This window comes from Bacillus rossius (genome assembly GCF_032445375.1).
Source record: "Bacillus rossius redtenbacheri isolate Brsri chromosome 9 unlocalized genomic scaffold, Brsri_v3 Brsri_v3_scf9_2, whole genome shotgun sequence".
NCBI classification, from domain to species: domain Eukaryota; kingdom Metazoa; phylum Arthropoda; class Insecta; order Phasmatodea; family Bacillidae; genus Bacillus; species Bacillus rossius.
The window spans coordinates 28752343-28773477 of NW_026962013.1; the positions used below are offsets into that span (position 1 = coordinate 28752343).

At 35.0% G+C, this 21135-nt stretch overlaps 1 protein-coding gene across 2 annotated transcripts in view; it reads right to left on the reverse strand.

Moving 5' to 3' along the window:
• LOC134542956 (ankyrin repeat and SOCS box protein 2-like) overlaps nucleotides 1-19414 on the reverse strand; it is a 50094-nt gene extending 30680 nt beyond the window's left edge. Inside the window, exons 1-6 of one of the 2 annotated variants that reach the window (XM_063387582.1) lie at nucleotides 19058-19414; nucleotides 14377-14531; nucleotides 12037-12099; nucleotides 11841-11924; nucleotides 4441-4503; nucleotides 4250-4324 (exon numbers count right to left, since the gene is read on the reverse strand). In XM_063387582.1, the coding sequence (XP_063243652.1) occupies nucleotides 4250-4324; nucleotides 4441-4503; nucleotides 11841-11924; nucleotides 12037-12099; nucleotides 14377-14457 (366 nt within the window). In that variant the 5' untranslated portion in view covers nucleotides 14458-14531; nucleotides 19058-19414. Of the gene's footprint in view, nucleotides 1-4249; nucleotides 4325-4440; nucleotides 4504-11840; nucleotides 11925-12036; nucleotides 12100-14376; nucleotides 14532-14904 lie in introns of both variants that reach the window. The other variant, XM_063387583.1, reaches the window with a different exon arrangement.
• Nucleotides 19415-21135: the final 1721 nt, after the last annotated feature.

Genomic DNA, 21135 nt, shown 5'->3' on the forward strand with positions numbered 1-21135 from the left:
CAGGGTGGCCACTATATTTGAGATAAAAAATTCCAGGTTTTTCCAGGTATTTTCCAGGTTTTGCAATATATATACAAAATGACATGTTTTTATTTATGTAATACATGATACAAAGCACACATTTTAAAACACGGAACTGTATAGTACTAAATATAAAACAAAAATGCACAAAATGTGATACATACCCAACTAAAAAAACAGGTGGCAGTTTACTAAATATATATTTGCCACATAACTTTAACCTTTTTTGTGTTTAAAATTTCTTCGTCTATGAGAGCGGTCTGTTTTAAGGCCTCACTCATTATTTTGACTTTTTTTTGCCTTAAGTTCCCCGAGGTTCTTTTTTTTTTTTTTTTTTTTTTTTTACCAAATATATTTAGTATATTTTGTGCGTATTAAACAGGGCACAACACTGGCCGGCTGGTGGTTGTTTTCATTCAAAACGTGGCTAAAGAACTTGCATGGATCAGGCTGAAAATATCAGGCTATACGAGTAAGTTATAAGGAATCTTATTAGTGTCATGAATTGAGATATGTTTTTCGAGTAGATATACACATCGACCTACCGGATGCTCGCCCGCGTCTTGTTTTAACTGTCGCAGCGATGTTTATTTTGACAGCTCAAGCAATTATCTTTTCCCGTGAGTTGATAGAAAAAGGTCGCTTCACACAGCATAAAAAAAGGAGCTACGCCACTTATTCCCCACGCAGGAAACACACTGGCTGCTGTCTGTCATCCCCCGCATTTCCCCCTTCCTTTCTTCTAACATTCCACGTCCCGCCTCTCGCGCGAGCAATAACGAAGCGATGTAGCAGTTGCACCACGCATTGGGTCGTGTTTATGCTTGGCTGGTGACCGCAGGAGGTCCAACATGCTTTTATTCAGTATATATGATCTTTCATTGCGTTTTTTTTTTAAATATTTTTTTCTGTTTTTCACATTTTGGTCAAAATTTCCAATTTTTTTACGGTTCCCGAGAATGTACTCGTAAAATCACTGCTTCGTTAAATCCGGTGTTCGTGAAATCGGGGTTCTGGTGTACATAATAATTATATGTTTCGTATTATTATTTTACAAATTTTAAGTGAACATAGCATTACCGACGTTAAAGGGAATTTAATGTGGAAGGTTTATCGGCCGGCCTCAACACGCTGCGAATATTCATAAAAAAACGTGCAGTGTCGTTAGTTACTGGACATATTTGACAGTTTATTGATAAGCGATGGATTACAAGACGTCGTAGCTTATAACACCGCTAAACCGTTGGAAGCTACTAGTATAAATTAAAGTACTAATAAAACTTTGTTACAGGAGCGTGGGCTTCATCCTGAGCAGGTTGAGTGGAAACAAAATTCTGTAACTTGCAGGTTTCTTGATTGGTTATTTATAACTCTATTGTAATTCTTAGATTTGGCATGGCTTGTAAATGCTCCCCTACCCATCGTATCGATCTTGAAACTTTTATTGCATATCTTGCATCTCGCACAAGTTGTCTTTCGCATCCTCAGTAGCCCATGGAACCTCAAGACTCATAACGACAGGAATACCTAGTAGACATTGCCGCAATAGCTTTCTAACAAACTGCACAGCGTAAGACTAAAACCGCTCGAAGACTTGTACTGAACAGAACAAATTAGAACACCCCGTGTTGCACGCCGTAGTGCGGTTCATATTCCCCCTCCCCCTCCGCCTCTTAGTGACGTATTGCGTCTATGAGGAAAGAAGAAACATGACACGCCTGGGAACACTACAGTCGCTGCCAACATGACACTGTACATATTTGCCGCGTGATTATCAGACGCCGCGATGTACGTCTTATATAAGTTGTGCGCATTTACACCGCAACATTTGCCCAGGAAAGAAATAAAATTCCAGACAGTTTCCTGGTTTTACCCGGGCCCTTTCAAATTCCCGACATATTCCCGGTTTTTTCCGTTTTCCCGGTTTGGTGGCCACCCTGTTTATGTCTACAGCGATCCTACCATTGTCTTCCCCAGTTGACTTTCCTGAATCTATCTGGTTAAGAACGTCGTCATGCTCTATGTCAGTGTTCTGTGTTGGTTCTACTTATTGTAAAACAAGTTTACTGAGGAATGCTCGAGTGATACGTCTCCCTGTGTGATCCAACTGTTGTACCAACTCTGGATTAATGGTAACAAGCTGCTGTGCTCGTGCGACTAACGAGTTAAAATCCTGTGGGGCATTTGTGTTTGTATCCTGTTTCAGCCGTACTTGCGAGGCGCTAGCCTTGGAACCGGGGCTTGCTGACAGTGTGTCAAACAATCGTTTGGCTGCACTTTTAATAGATCGTGGTCCCTCGTCATTCGCCATATATTAACATTACTAACAAATTACAATCTTAATACTAGAGTTAGTATAAGCAAGGCAGCATTAAAAGAGGTTAGTTTGCATGCAAATTTTATATAAGCATTATGTCTATTTAATAGGTGTGATAGGTCTGGCTACACCCGTAAAACAAAATATTACAGTAAAGGGTGGATGGTGGGGTGATAAACTCGTAGCTCGCAGCAAGAGGTGGGAAACTTAAGGCGCCTCCACCATTGTTATGATTCAACTTTAAGATGATCTCAATTCTTGACTATTCCAAGACAGGGTGATAGGGGGCTCAAGACTAAGAATGAAAGACAATTCAATATAGAGACTTGATTTACTGTCAAGTACCATTACAGTGTTAGCTGTCATCTTAATTCCGACAATGAACAGGAAGCCTCGCTACCACACCTCGGCAGATTCCTTACCCACGCTGTGCTGGGTCGCGCTCGCGGCAGGTTCTCGACGACGGTATGCGGCGGCCGAGGACCACGGCGCTCCGTGGTTCCGATGTCACGACTTCAGCCGTCCAGTCGCCGGTGACCAAAAGAAGCCCCTTCTCGACGGTGGCTGTCGTTTTTATCCTTCTGTCCGCGTCTGTGTTGATGTTCCATGTTGTCCTCTTTTCTCTCGCAGCGGCGGTCGGCCTTCGGCGACCCGCGTCGCTGTTTCGCTGGCAGTGTTGAAATTGCTGACACCTCGTGTTAAACTCAGGGCGAGCCTCGAAGCCGCTTGCCAGAGTGCTCAGAGCAAGTCATAACAGTGCTGAATGTGTTTGTGATAATCAATTCCGTTCAATTTTAATTCGTACTTTGCATTGCTCTGCAGTTCAATTAGATAGAAAATTTGTTTGGTTTGTAGCATTGCGAGTTTGAGACTTAAACTGCTTCGTCTTATTGGGGGCATTGCAATGCGATTAAAATGTGTACATTCAATTCAGTTGTTTCAATTGTGACGCAATGAGCGTAGCGAAGAATTACAATTCAACTAAAAATGGACAAATTGATTCACTTTATTAACACTGCATAACCGTTTTGACACCTCAAAACACACTGTATTTCATAAGTAAATATGTAAATCTGTGTGAAATAAAACGATGTAACTAAATTCATTTCAAGAAATGATTGCGATGAACATACAGCAGGATCACAATTCAACTGAAATTAAACAACTAACAATTCCAAAAAAACAAAACTTAAAACCAGTTTTGTTTTTAGGAAAATAAACTTTCTTTAAGAAAATATCACCTCAGAATTTTTTGAGGTTTGTGTAGGAGGGGGGAGATTTGTAAGAAATGTTCCCTTTTAAGCGGGAAATTTTCTCTCAAAAAATGGAAATGTTTTAAATTATATGAGGATTTTCCAGTAAATTTAGAGAGAAAACTGGAAATTTTGACAACAAAATACGATATGGTAGCCAGTTTAGCTGATACTCTCTCCTCACCCTGGACTCTGTGCCAGAGAGAAATATTAGGATATGCTAATGAAAATCATTCATTTTAAATAAGTGAAGACGTTCTTATTAAAAAAATAAAAAAAATTTAAACAGTTTATTACTATTAACGTTTTTTCAAGACTCTGTCATTTCCTTCGTCAGGTTTACCAAGCTTAAAAGAACACTGTCTATCTTATAATAAACTAATTTAAATAAAAAAAAAAAAATTATCAATAGATTTTTCACTTTTAAAATAACCTATTTTTTAAAAGCATAACCCCTCATCAATTTTTATATTGTTACGGTTTTATTATATGTATAAAGGTTTGTGCAAGTCTTCCTAAAAAAACTAACAAACCTTTTTTAACGATTCTAAGTTGTGTATCAATTTAAACACACTAAATTTACAAATATTAAAGCAAATAACATATTTAGCTTAAACCTGTAGTAAATCTGAATAAAATAATTAATCTGACGACTTACGTTTTTATTTGAGTTATCCATTTCATTCTTGAAAGCATCAAAATCGGCTCGTACTGTGTCCAATACGGATTTAATCTGAACCCGACAAAAGAGTTAATTACATAAATATACTGTTAGTTGGTCACATCTGATATAACTATGCAGAACGTATAGTCAGTAAGAATGATCTTTAATTATTACACATTACATACCTGAAGCTTTAGGTCCACATTCTCCGCACTCAACTTTTCCATTGAGGCTGCAACATTTTTCACCTGAAAGAAATTATCGTAACTTCTTGAAAAAAAACACTTACTGTTTAAATTTAAGTTTCTTGAATAACACGTATTAACAATGACAAGACATGATTACAAACTTTCATATAAATTAGCATTATATATTATAATAATAAAACGAACTAATTAAAAAATACAGAATCTAAATGCTAAGGAACGACTACTATATTTCATAAAACACATTTCCTACATTTTTTATGTATGGTCTAGAGACGTAAATTATTAAGGTTCTCAGATAAGAACTTCTTATCTTTCACCTATTATCTTATTTTTTTCTAATACGGCGGTAAAATTCTAACTTCTTCAAATAATTTCTAACCATAATGATATATTGACAAGCCCCGAAATGTTGTTTAATAATAGTAAATCGAAATGTGAATTTTATTATTTTAAGCATTTACTTTCGTATCACGTATGCATTCCTTCCCGCTAATGCTCGAATCTTTCTTTGGAATGAATTCTTACATTTACCTTTCTTTGTGCACATGCGGGAAGAACTCTGAATGTTGTACAACTTCGTTTCAGTCACGCCCCAAAAGTCCCGTTAGCTCGTTCGTGTCATAGTAGGCTTTGATGAAATCGCTGGGAAATATTTTTGTAGGTTGGAAACTTTTACTATCTACTTTTATAGATTATCTGGGAGAAAATGTTAATAATAGTGCTGTAAATAAATAGTTAAAAACATTCATTCCTATTAGGACACTAAAGAAATATATCCTAATTTTTCTGAAACCTTTGTCTTATAACATGACTCAAAGGTTTTCACAGTTTTTAAATGTTTTCTAGTGAATACTTGGGGTATTTAAATGCAAAGTAAAATGTTAATAGCAACTTTTTTTTTTGTATTAAGAAAATTTTCATTAATTAACATGCAAATATAAACAAAGGAATTCTCTGCATGTATGTATACGAGAAGTATATTATGACAGTTTTATTTATTGTTTAAACATCATTTATAAGAACTAATTTTGCCCAAAATTATATACACTACTATTTAATGAATGCTCAAACACATAATTACAACTGAACCTTTTAAACAAAAGTTGCCCGTAAATTAGACTACCATATAAAATGTGTACATTATCAAATATTTCCAGCTGTTATTGGGATAGTGGGATGACACTTACCCGAAACACATAAAATTTTAAATAATTAATTGGGAATGAATAACATAGCTATAAAACTTTTATATTGTTTTGCTTAACATGATGTTCAATATCTGTGTATTAAGAGATTTGTTGAAACCAATTGTGCCAACTTTGGAAAAATTTATGGATTTGTTGACTCTCATTATTATTTTTCATATCTTTTTATAACACGTATAGCTAATGGTAACTAGGTGAAAAGTTTTGTAATGCGAGTGACATTTAATCTACTGAATATTAATCTTATATTTTTAAACAAGCAATTCTTGTAAATATATACACAAATATAATCTAAATCTCAGAAACGGCTCCAACGATTTTCATGAAATTATGCAGGGGGTTTCGGGGGCGATAAATTGATCTAGCTAGGATTCATTTTTAGAAAATGTCTTTTTATCCGTGTTTTCAATAATCAACTTTATCGATGATCAACTTAAACATAAAACTGCTTTAACGACACAACAACACTAAAGCTACCTACTCCAGTAGATGGCATTTTTAAGCAACACTAAGCCAATGAGTGTTTGGTTTGAGGTTAGACCAAGAAAAGCCATTGTTTACTTATATTATTTGTGTCTTTTTAACTCATGTGTTCACTTAAAAATGCCTAAAAGATCTTTGAAAAAAAAACTCTTATAAACAATCTAACTTCACGAAGCCGCAACTCGTCTCAAGAACACCTTGAAGAACATCGTCATCAAACTGGTCAGGTTTATCAAACGTCACACAGTAAAAACTCATTTCAAGAAAACCCATGAAAATAATCAGGTTTCCGCTCATCCCACACGTGCTGCTAAAGTAATATGCTTGCAAAACTTGACTAACATTATTCGTGCAGAAAGGTCTTATGATTTATGATGTTTCATGAAAGCGTGCGTCACAACGTGTGGCCGCTGAAAATGACGAACGAGAGCAACGTCTGCAAAATTTGCGGCAGCGTGTGGCACATTGTGTAGCTACTGAAAATGACAAACAACAAGAGCGACATCTGCGAGATTTGTGGCAGCTTGCGGCACAACGTGTAGCTAATGATGAATAACAATGAGAATACCAAATAGAAGAACAAAGACGTTGAGAAAACTGTGATGACAAAAAAATATATATACTTACGTAGTTGATTGATAAACTGTAAAAAAATAAAGTATTTGTTTCTAATAAAATATTAAACTAATTTCACTCGTGATTTTTTATTTAAATAACCAGTTCATATTTTTTTATTATTATGTCTGTAAAAACTGTACCCCCTTTGACCAAAAATTTTCAGAAGGCAGGATACAAAGAATTGACAGCGAAATAGTGAGTTAGTTAAGTATTATTTGGTTCTTTATATGAACATAGAAAAAGTATAAGCAGAACATGCCAAACAATATATAAGTATATTAAATTTAACAATTAACAACAGGGTATATCAGGCTTCGCCCCTCTTGACTAGAAGTACATAACGCAAGAAAATAACAAGTATACCTGGGTCATTCTCATAAATGTACAATCTGTAGTCCATATTTATTTCTAGTATATATGTTTTAATTTATGTGTTATCTGGATAATTTATCATTAGGCGATAAATGGATTGAATTTTATCTTATATTTTGTCTGGAGGAAAGTTACAATTTTTACCCTTTATAATAGGAAAAGTGTTCAAATTGTCACCTCCGTGGCCTGTCCAAAGTAAGAGTCAGCGCCAAACTTCTTTAAAATTGTAGCAATTAACTACTTATAATTAATTTCTTTATGTGAACATACAAGCTCAATAATTTTTATTGCTTACATATTCATTGATCTAATCATAAATGTAACAAAATAGATATTTGTAGTATGTTACCCATTTGTCCTATGAAAATGGACGTAGCAATTTGGCCGCCAGTTTTAGTTCGCTAAAAGTTGTAAAGAGTGCAGAAAAGTATATTTATCTTTGGCAGAATGATGACAGCAGCCGCTATTTTATGTTAGTATCATTGGAGTGAGAGTAAATAATGTGTATTGTGATTTATTAATTGTGTAATGTAAAAAATGGGAATGTGTTTTTAACATTTGTCACCTCCGTGTCAGCTTAACTGAGGTAAAATATTGTTATGTATTTATTTCAATTTGTATAGGTACTATTGTCTATTGATTGCTTCCAGTATTACCAAAAATAAGTTTTCTAACCTTAAAACTATGGAATCTGTGAACCAAAATATTAAAATTTGTCACCTCCATGGCTGTCACGTCCGTGGTCGCGTAATGTTCACGGAGGTGACCTAGTTACCATGGAGGTGACATTTAACTTTTACTTGGAACCAAGGCTGCAAAACTTTTGAATTAAGTTCTGGTTATTATTTTATTTGTTCAAACTGTTAATTTCAGAACATATAAAATAAATGTTGTTGTTTTACATCGCATAGATTGAGTTTAATGTTCAAAATATAATTTAAAATACAGACACAAATAATGTTTATGATAGTGAAGGTTATAGTTTTGGCTTACATATAGTGATGTGACCTACCTATTTTAACATATATGTGGTTCAGTTTACATTACAAACATGGGAAGAGTAAAAAATATATCTGCTGAAGACAGAAAGAAACATAAAAGGGATAATATGAAAAAACTTAGAGAAAAAATTAAGTAAAACCTCATATTATACGAAGAAGCTAAAAGAAAGGAGAGAGAGAGATATTTCAAGCGCAAGAATGAAGGGAAAATAAAACTTGTACAGCAGATGACTGAAAGAGAGAAGACGAGTATGAGAAAGAACTGGAAGGATAAAACTAGAAGACATCGCCAGTTAAAAAAAAAAAAAAAGCAGAAACTCTTCAAATATCTTTGGCTGTATCTTCAGCTTCACGCTTCACCTACTCCTATGAGTAACAAAGTTAGTGACAACCTTCAAGAATTTGAAAGTCAGCCGATTGAAAGAAGAAAGAATAATGCAACAATGAATTCTGCTAAGAGAGTAATGAATGGAAAACGTCGATCACGAAAGAATAGGGAAGAGTTGAAAAGAAAGTTGATCAAAATGGAGAATACCATAGGTATAATGAAAAAGAAATTACATAAATATAGGAAAAGATTAGCAAGAGTAAAGTGCAAAGAAGGTATACAAAAAAAAAAAACAATCTTCTAAATGTAGCACACCACGGAGAAAATTACTTAAGCTCTTAAAGGGACAAAAAGTATCAGATGATGTTAGAAGAAAGTTGTTGTTTGGCGAAGTATTTGCAGACAATTTAAAAGGGGCATCTAAGAAACTAAATGTTAAAAACAGGACGAAATTAGTAACTAATTTATTGAGTGCAATAGTCATGAGAAAATATAAAATGTCTAAGTCATATGCAGAAACTCACTTCACGAAGACTGATGGCACAGTGGGTAAAGAAGGCCAAGAGATATTTAGAGGCTGACAAAAAACGACAAGCAGTTAAATCATTTTTAGAGAAAGACGATTAAGTCGCCTATGTGCAGGTAAGAAAGAAACTGTCACAATGAAAAAATCGAAGAAGCAACGTAGACTCCTCAATGACACAATGCAAACATTGTATACAAAGTTTAATGTGGAACATCCAGAAATGAGGCTCAGCTACAGTGCCTTCTGTAAATATCGTCCTTTTTGGATTTTGTCTCCTACTGCTGCAGTATATTTTATTTTGATATTCAAATAACTATTACGAAAATATTGATAAAATCGCTTCATTTCCAACTTTTGTACAAGCCAATCAGATAGCGGAGTGTATTTTGATGCTAAATAGAGTTGATTTAATAAATATAATTATTTTAATGAGTGAAATAAAAAATGTGTCACTAATTTGCAATTTTTTATCCATTTGAGTTTCGCTGTCACCTCCGTGTCAATGGCTGTCACCTCCGTGATCAACACTTTTCATTAATATTTTTTAAAATTAAAAATATTCGACAAAGTTTGTAGCCATTGCTGTCATCAGTGTTATACATATATGTGGCACAATTACACAACTTAAACAAATACAGTTAAGATATTTTATCTTTTCAACTTTTTGAATTACAAATTGTACATTTTCATGAGAATGACCCACCTACACCACCCCGGTGCACCACGGGTGTTGCACATGAACTAGATACTGTTCCTTTACTGACTTGGTTAACATCAAAAACCACCACAATAAATATAAAATACAAGAAAAACTTAAAAGACAATATCACTTAAAACTGCACCTAATATATATATATATATATATATATATATATATATATATATATATATATATATATATATATATATATATATAGAGAGAGAGAGAGAGAGAGAGAGAGAGAATTATAAAATATTACCACCTTTCACACAATAAATTAGGTGCTCGGTTCAGTTAATCTACTCATTCAATGTTTTTGGCAAATTAATTACTTGTTGCCTCAAACTCTTCCAGTCCAATTCGAAAGTTCATGATCAGGCAGTAAAGAAAAAATATATATTTACAATAAATTATTATAATAGTTCACAGCCAATTTTCTGCCTCACAAAATAGCCTATCGAGCACCTGACTACACACCTTTCGAAATTAACTTGATAAATATAGCTACATAAAAATTTATAACGTTATAAAAATTGCAAAAACAATTACAATAAAATCTCATTAGAAAAAATACCCACTGCGCATAACTCGCATGAAGGGTACAAAATATTAACAACTTCCCTCCCAAATAGGTAACGACTCATTTCCAGACTTGACGACGTAGTTACTTGCTGCTGTGTCTAATCAAAAAAAAACTTCCTTCAAAAATATTACAGTTATATCCAAACATTATCTCGAAGGTGAAAAATACCGGCGTAGCATAGCCCACAAGGTCTACCCAGGGAAGGTCCACAGAAGGTCCGTCTGACGTAATCTAGACGAAAACTAAATTTCAACACTTACAGTTTGTCTGTTGCCATCAGGGGAGCGAATTTGGGGTGTTATAGGAGGACACTAGATGGTTTGTGTGTCTGGGAGGGATGAGCTAGTCTTGAAAAATGTAAAAGAGGGGAGGGAGGGGTGAGCTTATGTGTCATGAATCCGCTGCCGCCAGCCAGCCGGGCGAGCTTCGTGTGCGCCCACTCGCGTTGCGGAAGCTACCGCTGCCATAATTTTAAAGGAAATGTCCTATTATTTTTTTTGTTATTCTTACATGAACATTATTGGAAGTATTAAAGCCAACACAAAAATACGCTGTGTGTTAAAATTAACAAATTTTAATGATCTTTCATTTCATTTTTATTTATTTTTTATTTTTTTCTGATTTTCACATTTTGGTCAAAATGTCCAATTTTTTGACGGTTCCCGAGAATGTATTCGTAAAATCACTGCTTCGTAAAATCCGGGGTTCGTGACATCGGGGTTCTAGTGTATTTAACTACGGCAAGCAGAAAACGTACATGTAAACTAACCAGTAAAAATAAACTGTCTTTTGACATATTTTCTTTAGTAGCGGCCTGTAGGGTGACGGACTTGTCATGAAGGTTGAAGTGGGTTTAAAGCAAAGCCGCCTAGCATTGTGAGTGACAGCATCCTGCCATTGTACGGCTGGTTTCTAAGCGAGTAGCGGTTTGGGGGGGGGGGGGGGGGGTGAAAATCAACTGAAAATTTAGGAAAACATCTATTACGACACCCCCCCCCCCCCCAACCCTCTATTAAGACCCTATTCCTGGGAACCGCGAGGGGTCGTTTCAGAGAGGTTTGACTGTATTTAAACTTCAGAGTAGCGAATTTAAATAATTACTTTCCATTCTACTAATAAGTTAGAATTTTGTGAAAATCATTCATTCTAATAAGGTGAAGAAATTTTTTATAAACATATAAAAATTTAGACAGTTTGTTTCTACTAAAAAATTTTTTTAAGTCTCAGTCATTTCCTTTGTCTGGTTTACCAAATAGAACACTGTCCAACTTACTTTAACAAATTTAAATAAAATAATAAAATAATTAATTAATCATAGTTTTCATTTTTAAAAGAACATATTTTTTAAAAAATAACACGTCATAAAATTTTATATTATTATGGTTTTCTTATAGATATGAAAGTTTGTACATGTTCTTCCTAAAAAACTGACATATCCTTTTATTGATTATAAGTGTTGTATCAATTTAAATGCACTAAATTTATTAATATTAAAACAAATAACACTGTCAGCTTACACCTGTAGGAAATCTGAATAAAATAATTAATCTGACGACTTACGTTTTTATTTGAGTTATCCATTTCATTCTTGAAAGCATCAAAATCGGCTCGTACGGTACCCAATTGATTTCCAACGGATTTTATCTGAACCCAAAAAAAGAGATAAATCCATAAACTGTTAGTTGGTCACATCTGATATGACTATGCAGAATGTATAAACATTAAGAATGATCTTCAATTATTACACATTACATACCTGAAGCTTTAAGTCCACATTCTCCGCACTCAACTTTTCCAAAGAGGCTGCAACATTTTTCACCTGGAAGATATTAACGTAACTTCTTGAAAAAAAACTTACTGTTTAAATTTAAGTTTCTTGAATAACACGTATTAACAATGACAAGACATGATTACAATCTTTCATATAAATTAGTATTATAAATTATAATATTAAAACAAACTAAGTATAATAATCACTGAATCTAAATGCTAAGGAACCAACACCAAATTTGATGAAACACATTTCCTACATTTTTTTTATGTATGGTCTAGCAATGTGACTTATTACGGTTTTCAGAGAAGAACTGCTTATCTTTCACCTATTATCTTAATTTTTTTCTAATATGTCCATTTAATTCAAACTACACACAATTAATTTCTAATCATCATAATGTATTGACAAGCCCCGAAATTTTGTTTATTAATAGTAAATTCAAACATGAATTTTGTTCATATTTTAATAATTTATTTTAGTATCACGTAGCCTATGCGTTCCTTCCCGCTAATGCTAGAATCTTTCTTTGGAAATGAATGCTTGCATTTACCTTTCTTAGTGCACATGCGGGAAGAATGTTAGTTCGTTATGTCGTACAACTTCGTTTTAGTCACGCCCCAAAAGTCCCGTTAGCTCGTTCGTGTGTCATAGTAGGCTTTGATGAAATCGCTGGAAAGATTTTTTTAGGTTGGAACATTTTACCATCTACTTTTATGGATTATCTGGGAGAAAATGTTAATAATAGTGCTGTAAATAAATAGTTAAAAACAGTCATTCCTATTAGGACACTAAAGAAATATATCATTATTTTTCTGAAAACTTTGTCTTATAACCTGACCCAAAGGTTTTCACAGTTTTTAAATGTTTTCTAGTGATTACTTGGGGTATTTAAAGGGAGAGTAAAATTTTAATAGCAACTTTTTTTTGTATTAAATTTTTTTTTCATAATTAACATGCAAATATCAACAAAGGAATTCTCTGCATGTATTCGAGAAGTATATTATGACAGTTTTATTTATTGTTTGAACATCATTTATAAGAACTAATTTTGCCCAAAATTATATACACTACTATTTAATGAATGCAAAAAGTCTAACTTATAATGTTCTTTACTCAAACACATAATTACAACTGAACTTTTTAAACACAAGTAGCCCGTAAATTAGACTACCATATAAAATGTGTACATCATCAAATATTTTCAAAGTTAAAAAAACTTATAATTTAAACATAAATTAACGAACTTAAATAATTACTTTCCATTCTACTAATATGTTAAAATTATGGTTTTCTTGTGTTTGTTAGTCAAAAACATTTCTTTACCACTTACCCAATATTATGAAATTTTAAACAAGGCTGGTTGCTGGATTTGTAAATTGGTTTCTATTTATCTCGTAAATACACACAAAACCTTTGGAATAAATATTAAAATCAAATTGCAAAAATTGGCATTTGTTTTAATAAAGCATAAGTTGGCAAAGTGCAATCATTAAATTTTTGTTTACTTTATAGTTACGTTTTAAATTTAATAATTAAGAAAGATAATTCAGAGAACTTTATATATTCAAAACTCTTTATGATGATGCTCAAGAAGATATTTAAGTTATTTTCATTAGAATTTTGATATCAAAATATGATTGCATCAAAATGCTTTAAGACTAATTGGAAATCTGACCATCAACACAGGCTAATATAGTTTATTATATGTAGGTATTAGTTATTGCCAAAAATGATAAAATTTTATTAAAACCTACTTAGCGATGTTTATGCAGCAGTTCATTTTGTTGAACTAGGTAAGATTGAGTAAGTTAGGTTCAAATTCAAAGGCACCAGAAATATGAGTAGATATTTTGATGTATGGAAAAAAAAAAAAAATACACATGTATTTTTTATGCCAAATAAACAGATGATGTAGTATCAAAACGTGAATTTGGATAAATATTAAATTTCAAAAATAATTACTCGCAGAATTACATTTTTAACACACTACTCAGTTTCTGAGTTTCCCTAAACCCTTCCAGACAAATAATAAAACATTTCTTGCTTAATTGTTTGATTGATCATATAGTATCTGAATTTCATAATAAATACAGCTTAAGTAGGTACGTCTTTTATTTGTTAAAAGTAAAATGTGTCTGACTTTATTACTCCAATATTACGGTATGATAATACTAACTATATGCATATATATAATTCCATGAAACTTAATGTATGTGCTAGTTTATATATATTTCACATGCATTTTTAATGTCCAATTTTAATAGAATAATACTTTCAATTTGGAAAATTTGAAGATAATTTTAACATTTTAAAATAACTTACCAGGTTTACTACTTCTCCAAGGATGTTTCTGATGTCAGGTTGATAGTCTGGACCAGCTATAAAATGTCCCTGTAGAGGCATTCTTCCAGACGAATATCAAGACTAAACCAAATATTTTCCGTACAGGAACTGTCCAATCGAGACTTGCTACAAAACTGAAAAATAATATATTTTTTTTGTTATTTGACCTTGCAATGTTATAAATAAGCTGTGTACATATGTGGTCACTACATATTGTTACGCGTGTTTACAAAACTTAAACAATAAAAGAAATAAAATAGTTAAATAAATGTTCCATTCGTTTTAAAATCAATCAAATCAAATGTCAACTTAAAGCCATCGAAAACTATATCTAGGATTCAAAAAATTGTTCTGATAGTGAAGCTCTCTTTACAAATTAATTTAATACACTTAGTTTCTCAGTATTTGTTAAACAATGTAAGAATTCTTGATAATTATTCTTTTTCAGTTTCCATTCATCACAATACTTCCTTCATTCTTAAAAAAAAAAAAATAAACTGTTCTTACCATTTTATCAGTGTGTCAAATTAATTAAACTCTTTATCTCGTGAAGGTTGGTGCAACACCCCAAAGTCAGTGTGGTCGAGAAGAGTAGCTCCCTGGTCTGGCCATCAACAAACACCACTAAACTCCAACAGCTACTGGACTGGCTTCCAGGGCAGCTCACATCTTCTCCCAACATCTACTTCGGAGTTGAGCCATCCTCACCACAAACAGATTACAATTTTGAAACATCATCAACAGGCATTACCAACACGCCTTACAAATACAGAACTAACAACTAAACTGCAATCGATGAGTAAGGATGCAAACACAAAAAAAATTCATTTTAAATTCAACTGCTACCATAAAGTACCCCACCCTTAGCATAGTCTAATCTGGAGAATAATTTCACAGGAAAAACTTAAGGAAGGAAAACATGACCTCCAATGATTTTCCCTAACACTTGAGTCTTGACATGGTTTATACAACTTCATATAGTCGCCACAAAGTAACTGGGTTGAAGGTCACTTACATGACCCACCCATCCATCACCTCTTCTATTCTTCTTTTCTTCTGGGGGCAACCACAATGCCCACCAATCTCTCTCCATGGTGCCGAACCAGCTATCCCATGTGAGTAAACAACGAAGTCAATAAAAGCTCAGAGGGAAACACCACTCTCTGGCTTCTCGAGCAATAAATACAGCTTTATCTTCTTCTTCTTCCTCCGAGTATAAACATCTGATTAACCTTGCTACTATTCTTCCAAACAATAATTAAGAGTTCATCAAGTTATCTTCATGAAAACAAAGTCTAACTCATAATAATGCTTCACTTTTATTCGTCTTCTTTTTTTCCATCTGTTAGATGTAATAGGCCATGTTAGGGAGGTTATAGGGAAAAAGAGTGGCTAATTCCCATCACCCACCTAGACCATGACTACCATTTAAATTTTTATTTCAAACAAATTAAAAAAACATTTTTATTCAAAATTTTAAATTAGACTTTTCCTTCAGAACCTCAAAAGCAAATCAACTAACTGAAACTGTGATTTACTGCATCCTTTGTTTCATCCCATCAGTTTTTTAATAACTTTTCTTGTAAAGTATGAAATTTTCAAACATTACTAATTAAAAAATTTAAATTCTGGTGTCCTTTAATTAAAATAAATTACAATTTCTTGAGTTTCTTAAGGTTTTCAGAACCCTTTCATTGTCTAGTCTACATCACTTAAAATCAAATAAAAATAAATCATTAACCCAGTAAAATCATCTTACCTACCTATCAGAACTGTGAACTACAACTGTTAGTACACATTTATACTAAGCTATTGTCTTTAAATTCCAAACTAAACAAGGTTTAAAAAAAACTCCTAATCCCTCTGTAAATAAAGAAAATTAACTTTAAAATTAAACTTATTAGTTCTCTTTCAAAACAACCACAACATGTCACAATAACCCAGCAAGATACTTGTGAACTTGCGCAGACCCCAATTTGTGGCCTGACGCACACTACCGTCACGTGATAGCCGCATGGGGAAGTGGAGGGGATCAGTTATGCGCTTCACTCGGCTGCGTGAGGATTGCATCAGCGCGTCATGCCGGGACCTGGATTACACGGTACAACAAGCGAGCCTATCTCAACCTCGGGAATTAAGTCGAACCTTATTCCAGGACGACCCTTGCGAAGACAGGCGCGTGAAATTGTATACAACGTTGCAACGCATCTGAAAGAAAAGAAGTTGCTGTACGGTTTAAAATACAATGTTACTGAAGCGACAAGTGCTGCGATGGGTGTGTCTGAATCAACGGTAAAAAGGATTTTGGCTGAGGGGATAGTGAAAATGGTCTGAATTTTTCAACACCTACTGGCAAAAAAAAAGATCGCAAAAAACGGTTAGAAGTTGACAATTTTACGTGTGGTGCTGTGAGGAGAAAAGTGCATGAATTTTACACCGTCCGGTAAACTGTGCCAACTTTAAATAAATTAAAGACGGCTTTCCGAGATGATGGTGTTTTGGACTGCAGTAAAGAATTTTTGAGAAAACTGTTAAAGAGACTGGGATTCCGTTGGACGAAGTGTCAGTCAAGGAGAAGGATTTTGATTGAGAAGCCTGATATAGCAGCATGGAGGGGAGGTTTCCTACAAGAAATGTGCAAGTTTCAAAACGATCGTCGTTCAATCGTTTATGTAGATGAAACGTACATACATGCTACCCACAGCGTTAGTTCTTGTTGGTAAACGGACAATGAGCTGGGTGTTACAGAGCCAATCAGGAAAGGCCAGCGTTTAATAATTGTGAATGCAGGAGAAGAGGAAGGATTTGTACAGAATGAATTGTTGATATTCTGGTCAAAACAAACAACGGGAGATTATCATAATGACATGAATTTCAAAAACTTTTCGAAATGGGTTACACATAAACTGCTTCCAAATTTGCCTGAAAACTCAGTCATTGTTCTCGACAATGCAATGTATCACAATATACAGACAAATAAGAAGCAGACTTCTGCTAACACCAAATAAGTGATTCAAGAGTGGCTAAAAATAAACAACGTAATTTTCTCCTCTGACCTAACAAAAGCCAACCTACTATTACTTGCAAAACAAGTGCCCACTACCAAAACTTTCAAAATTGACGAAATCATTAAAATGAACTCCCACGAAGTAATCAGGCTTCCACTATATCATCCTGACCTCAATCTCATTGAGTTAGTGTGGGGATATATTAAAGGACAAGTGTACGATGAAATTTCATCCTCACTCGAAGACAAGAAGACATTATGTGAACAGCTGTTTAGTAGCTACTCTAAAGAGCAATGGAAAGAATGCTGCCGGCAAGTAGAAAAAATCGAGAATGAATACTGAAACAGCGATCGGTTATTAGATACTGAAATAGATAAGATTATTGTTAATCTTGAAGAATCTACAGACGAATATTCCTCTAGTGAAACGGAAAATGCCAGCTTCACATCAGACTCACACTAGGTAAATAACATAATCTAACAACTATCTAACTATTAAAATATTATATTGGCATCTTAAAATTATGTATCTATAATCAACACGCGATTTTGCGTCGAACATTAGTGACGGAAAAAGTAGTGACAAAACGCAAATGTTCTGTATTTTACCTTTAAGAAAATGCTATTTTTACAGAACCCTTAACCAAATGATAATTTGATAACCAAGCCTTCAAAACAAAAGAGTAATTTTAACACATGCAGCATTTTTGTTTATGATAAGATAGTTTTTTCACAGACAGGTTTTTTATGACTGCAAACATACAGTTCATACGTTATAACCCTTGTGTCGCGTTCGTGTAAGACGGTCTCACACTCCATCGCTATTAATTAGAGGGGTCGCCACACCTTCCCCTCCAGACACTGTCGTTGCGCTAAGGGGCGGTAAAGGGGAAGGCAGCCCATGCACACAGCGATAACAGAGACGGTTCAGATTTAACTTTTCCCCCTATAGTTCCATTTACATTATAACCTACAAAGTTCTATAAAGAATGTTTATAACAAAAAAAAACAGTTGCTGTCTTCAATCAGAGAAAATAAAATTTTACATGACCTTGTTACACTCCAAAGATTCCCGGACTAGCTCAACTATTTCACGTTTCAGTCTTTGAAGGATAACTTACACCTTACAGGATACACTTGCAACCTAGGACGCTGAAAAAGTGAGGTTATGTTTCCCTCAGAATATTAGTTATGGGCGATGTTGAATTTCAATGATGTCTCTCGTACATAACAATGTTTTTCACTTTTTATTTATTTATACCATACAAATTCACGAGATATTTGCCGCCATTTTGCGACCACATTGAAACAGTATTTTCCTTACTCGCAACGAATACGCTTCATTAATTTGAATCACACACTGACTGGCCGAAAATTGAATATTAAAAACAGTTCGAAGTTAAGTCCCGCAGTTGCACTCAACTTTTCGGTACAATGCCAAAGGACAATGTCCTCGGAAACAATGACGAATTTAACTAAGTCATGTTTTGGGCGATTACCGACGACTGTAGTCACTAAATTCTAATTTATGTCCAAAAAAAACTAAAATAAGGTTGATTATAAACCGGTTGCGCCCGGACCACAGCCGCGAAATTTACTCTCTTAACTCTTCATAATATCATAATGTTTTGAGCCACCTACTTAAATACCTACCTCCTCAGTCGCAATGCAGTATATGACTAAAAAACCACGGCACACTGGTCTCAGGCGAGACCAAGGATTGCACCATTATGTAACTTTCGGCCAATCACAGTATCAAACGCTCCCTCCAACACCAGCCAATCACAGAACAAATTACAATACATGAAAGAACCCTGTACACACATAACCCGGGACTTCCCTTGATCTGTCTCTTTTCAAATCGACATCAAAATCGAGGACTCCCAAAATATTTTCTCACGCTAGTTGCTCTGCTGCATCATCCCATAGACAAAATTACAAAAAATACATTACAGTGCATTTGTGTACATAAACAAAATAGTTAAAGCTTAAAAACTATTTTAAAACACATGAAAACGTAATTATTTAGGTAGAATTCGGTAAATTTACAGTTACATGGCTGTTTCATAATAAAGCAAATAGGCTTTTAAACAATACACAAAAAACGGAAAAGGGAATTAATTGAGAGTACATTCATAAAACATAAGCAAACATAAATATTAACCTGGAAAAAAATATAAACGGTAAAATATTATAATCAAAATTATTTAAAAGATCAATTGCATATCTGCCAACTTTTTAGAGCTGTAGCAAACCGTATGTATTCGGTACTATGCAATGGGTGCGCCATCTAGTTACGAATCACGAAACATTACACACGAATGCAATTCGTTACTCGCATTTTTCGTACTATGGGATTTATCGTTAGAATGTTGTTTAAATTTTATTGTCAATAAATAATTTTCAACACCTATTTGTTGCTTTTTCATTACAATCGACGCATAATGGTTTGCGATTAAAATTGTGATACAACATAAGCTACGGTTAAAATTTTCAAAATAGTAAATCCCTTACAAATTTAGTAGTAGGGTCCGTCAACAGTTCACTTGTGAGTCGTGCGGGAGTAATAACAGCTTTCAGTCATATAGTTTTACAGTCGCGTCTGTCGTCGGCTGGTCGACTAGTCCCGAAGTGATACTATTTTGCCGGCTACTCAGGGTTTGGTAAAGAGGGGTTCGGGCCGCGTGGCCAAGGGACTTACTCTCCAGAATTAAACACAACTCGAATAAAGTTTCTTGGTTCTTTATGCATGGTAAGAGGAACCCTTTACACATGGAACTGATGTGTTTCCGCCTGTGACTATTTCTATAGGGCGAAGCACGGTTCCACGCACTTATATTGTACTGCAAAATATGGGACGTCCCGCCCGACCCACGTTTGACGTTTGACACAGTGCAATACGCTGTGCGGGATACGATAACGAGTGACGGCGATGCAGTGCAATACGCCCTGCAGGACGGGATAAAGAGTGACGTTGGCGACACAGGGCAATATGCCATGCGGGACGCGATAACGAGTGACGTTGGCGACACAGTAGAAATACACCGCACGGGACACGACAATGAGTGACGTTGGCAACATGGAGAAATATGCCGTGCGGGACACGATAGCATGACATTGGCGGTACAGGGCAATAAGCTGCGCTGGACACGACAAAGAGTGACGTTGGCGATGCGGATAAATACGCCACGCAGTACACAATAACGGGTGATATTGGCGGTACAGGGCAATATGCCGCGCGGGACCCGACAAAGAGGACGTGGGCGAGGCAGTGAAATACGCCATGCGGGGCACGATTACAAGTGACGTGGGCGACACAGTGAAACACACCATGCAGGGCACAATGAAGGATGATGGTGATGGCACGGAGAACAGTGATGTAGAAAACACGTAGAAGGGAGCAGGCAGCTCCTAAGGACGCAATCACGTGGGGGCCTCTACGGGTCACTACCATGAGTGTGGCCGCGGGAACAGGCGCATCGACAGCGAGGTGACAGTGATTCAGTACATGAGTGTGCCACTCACGTTGCCGACATTTACGGGTCACGACAATGAGGATCCACGGGAGTTTGTTTAGGCGTGGGAACATCTCCTAGAACTATACAAGGTACGGCCGGCTGAATGGGCCTCACGGTCAAGCGGGCAGCTCCGTGAAGATGAGAGGGACTGGTGGTCGATAGTGGGGAGTTTTAACACAGAATGAAGTGATTTTGTACGTCAGATCGAGGCCC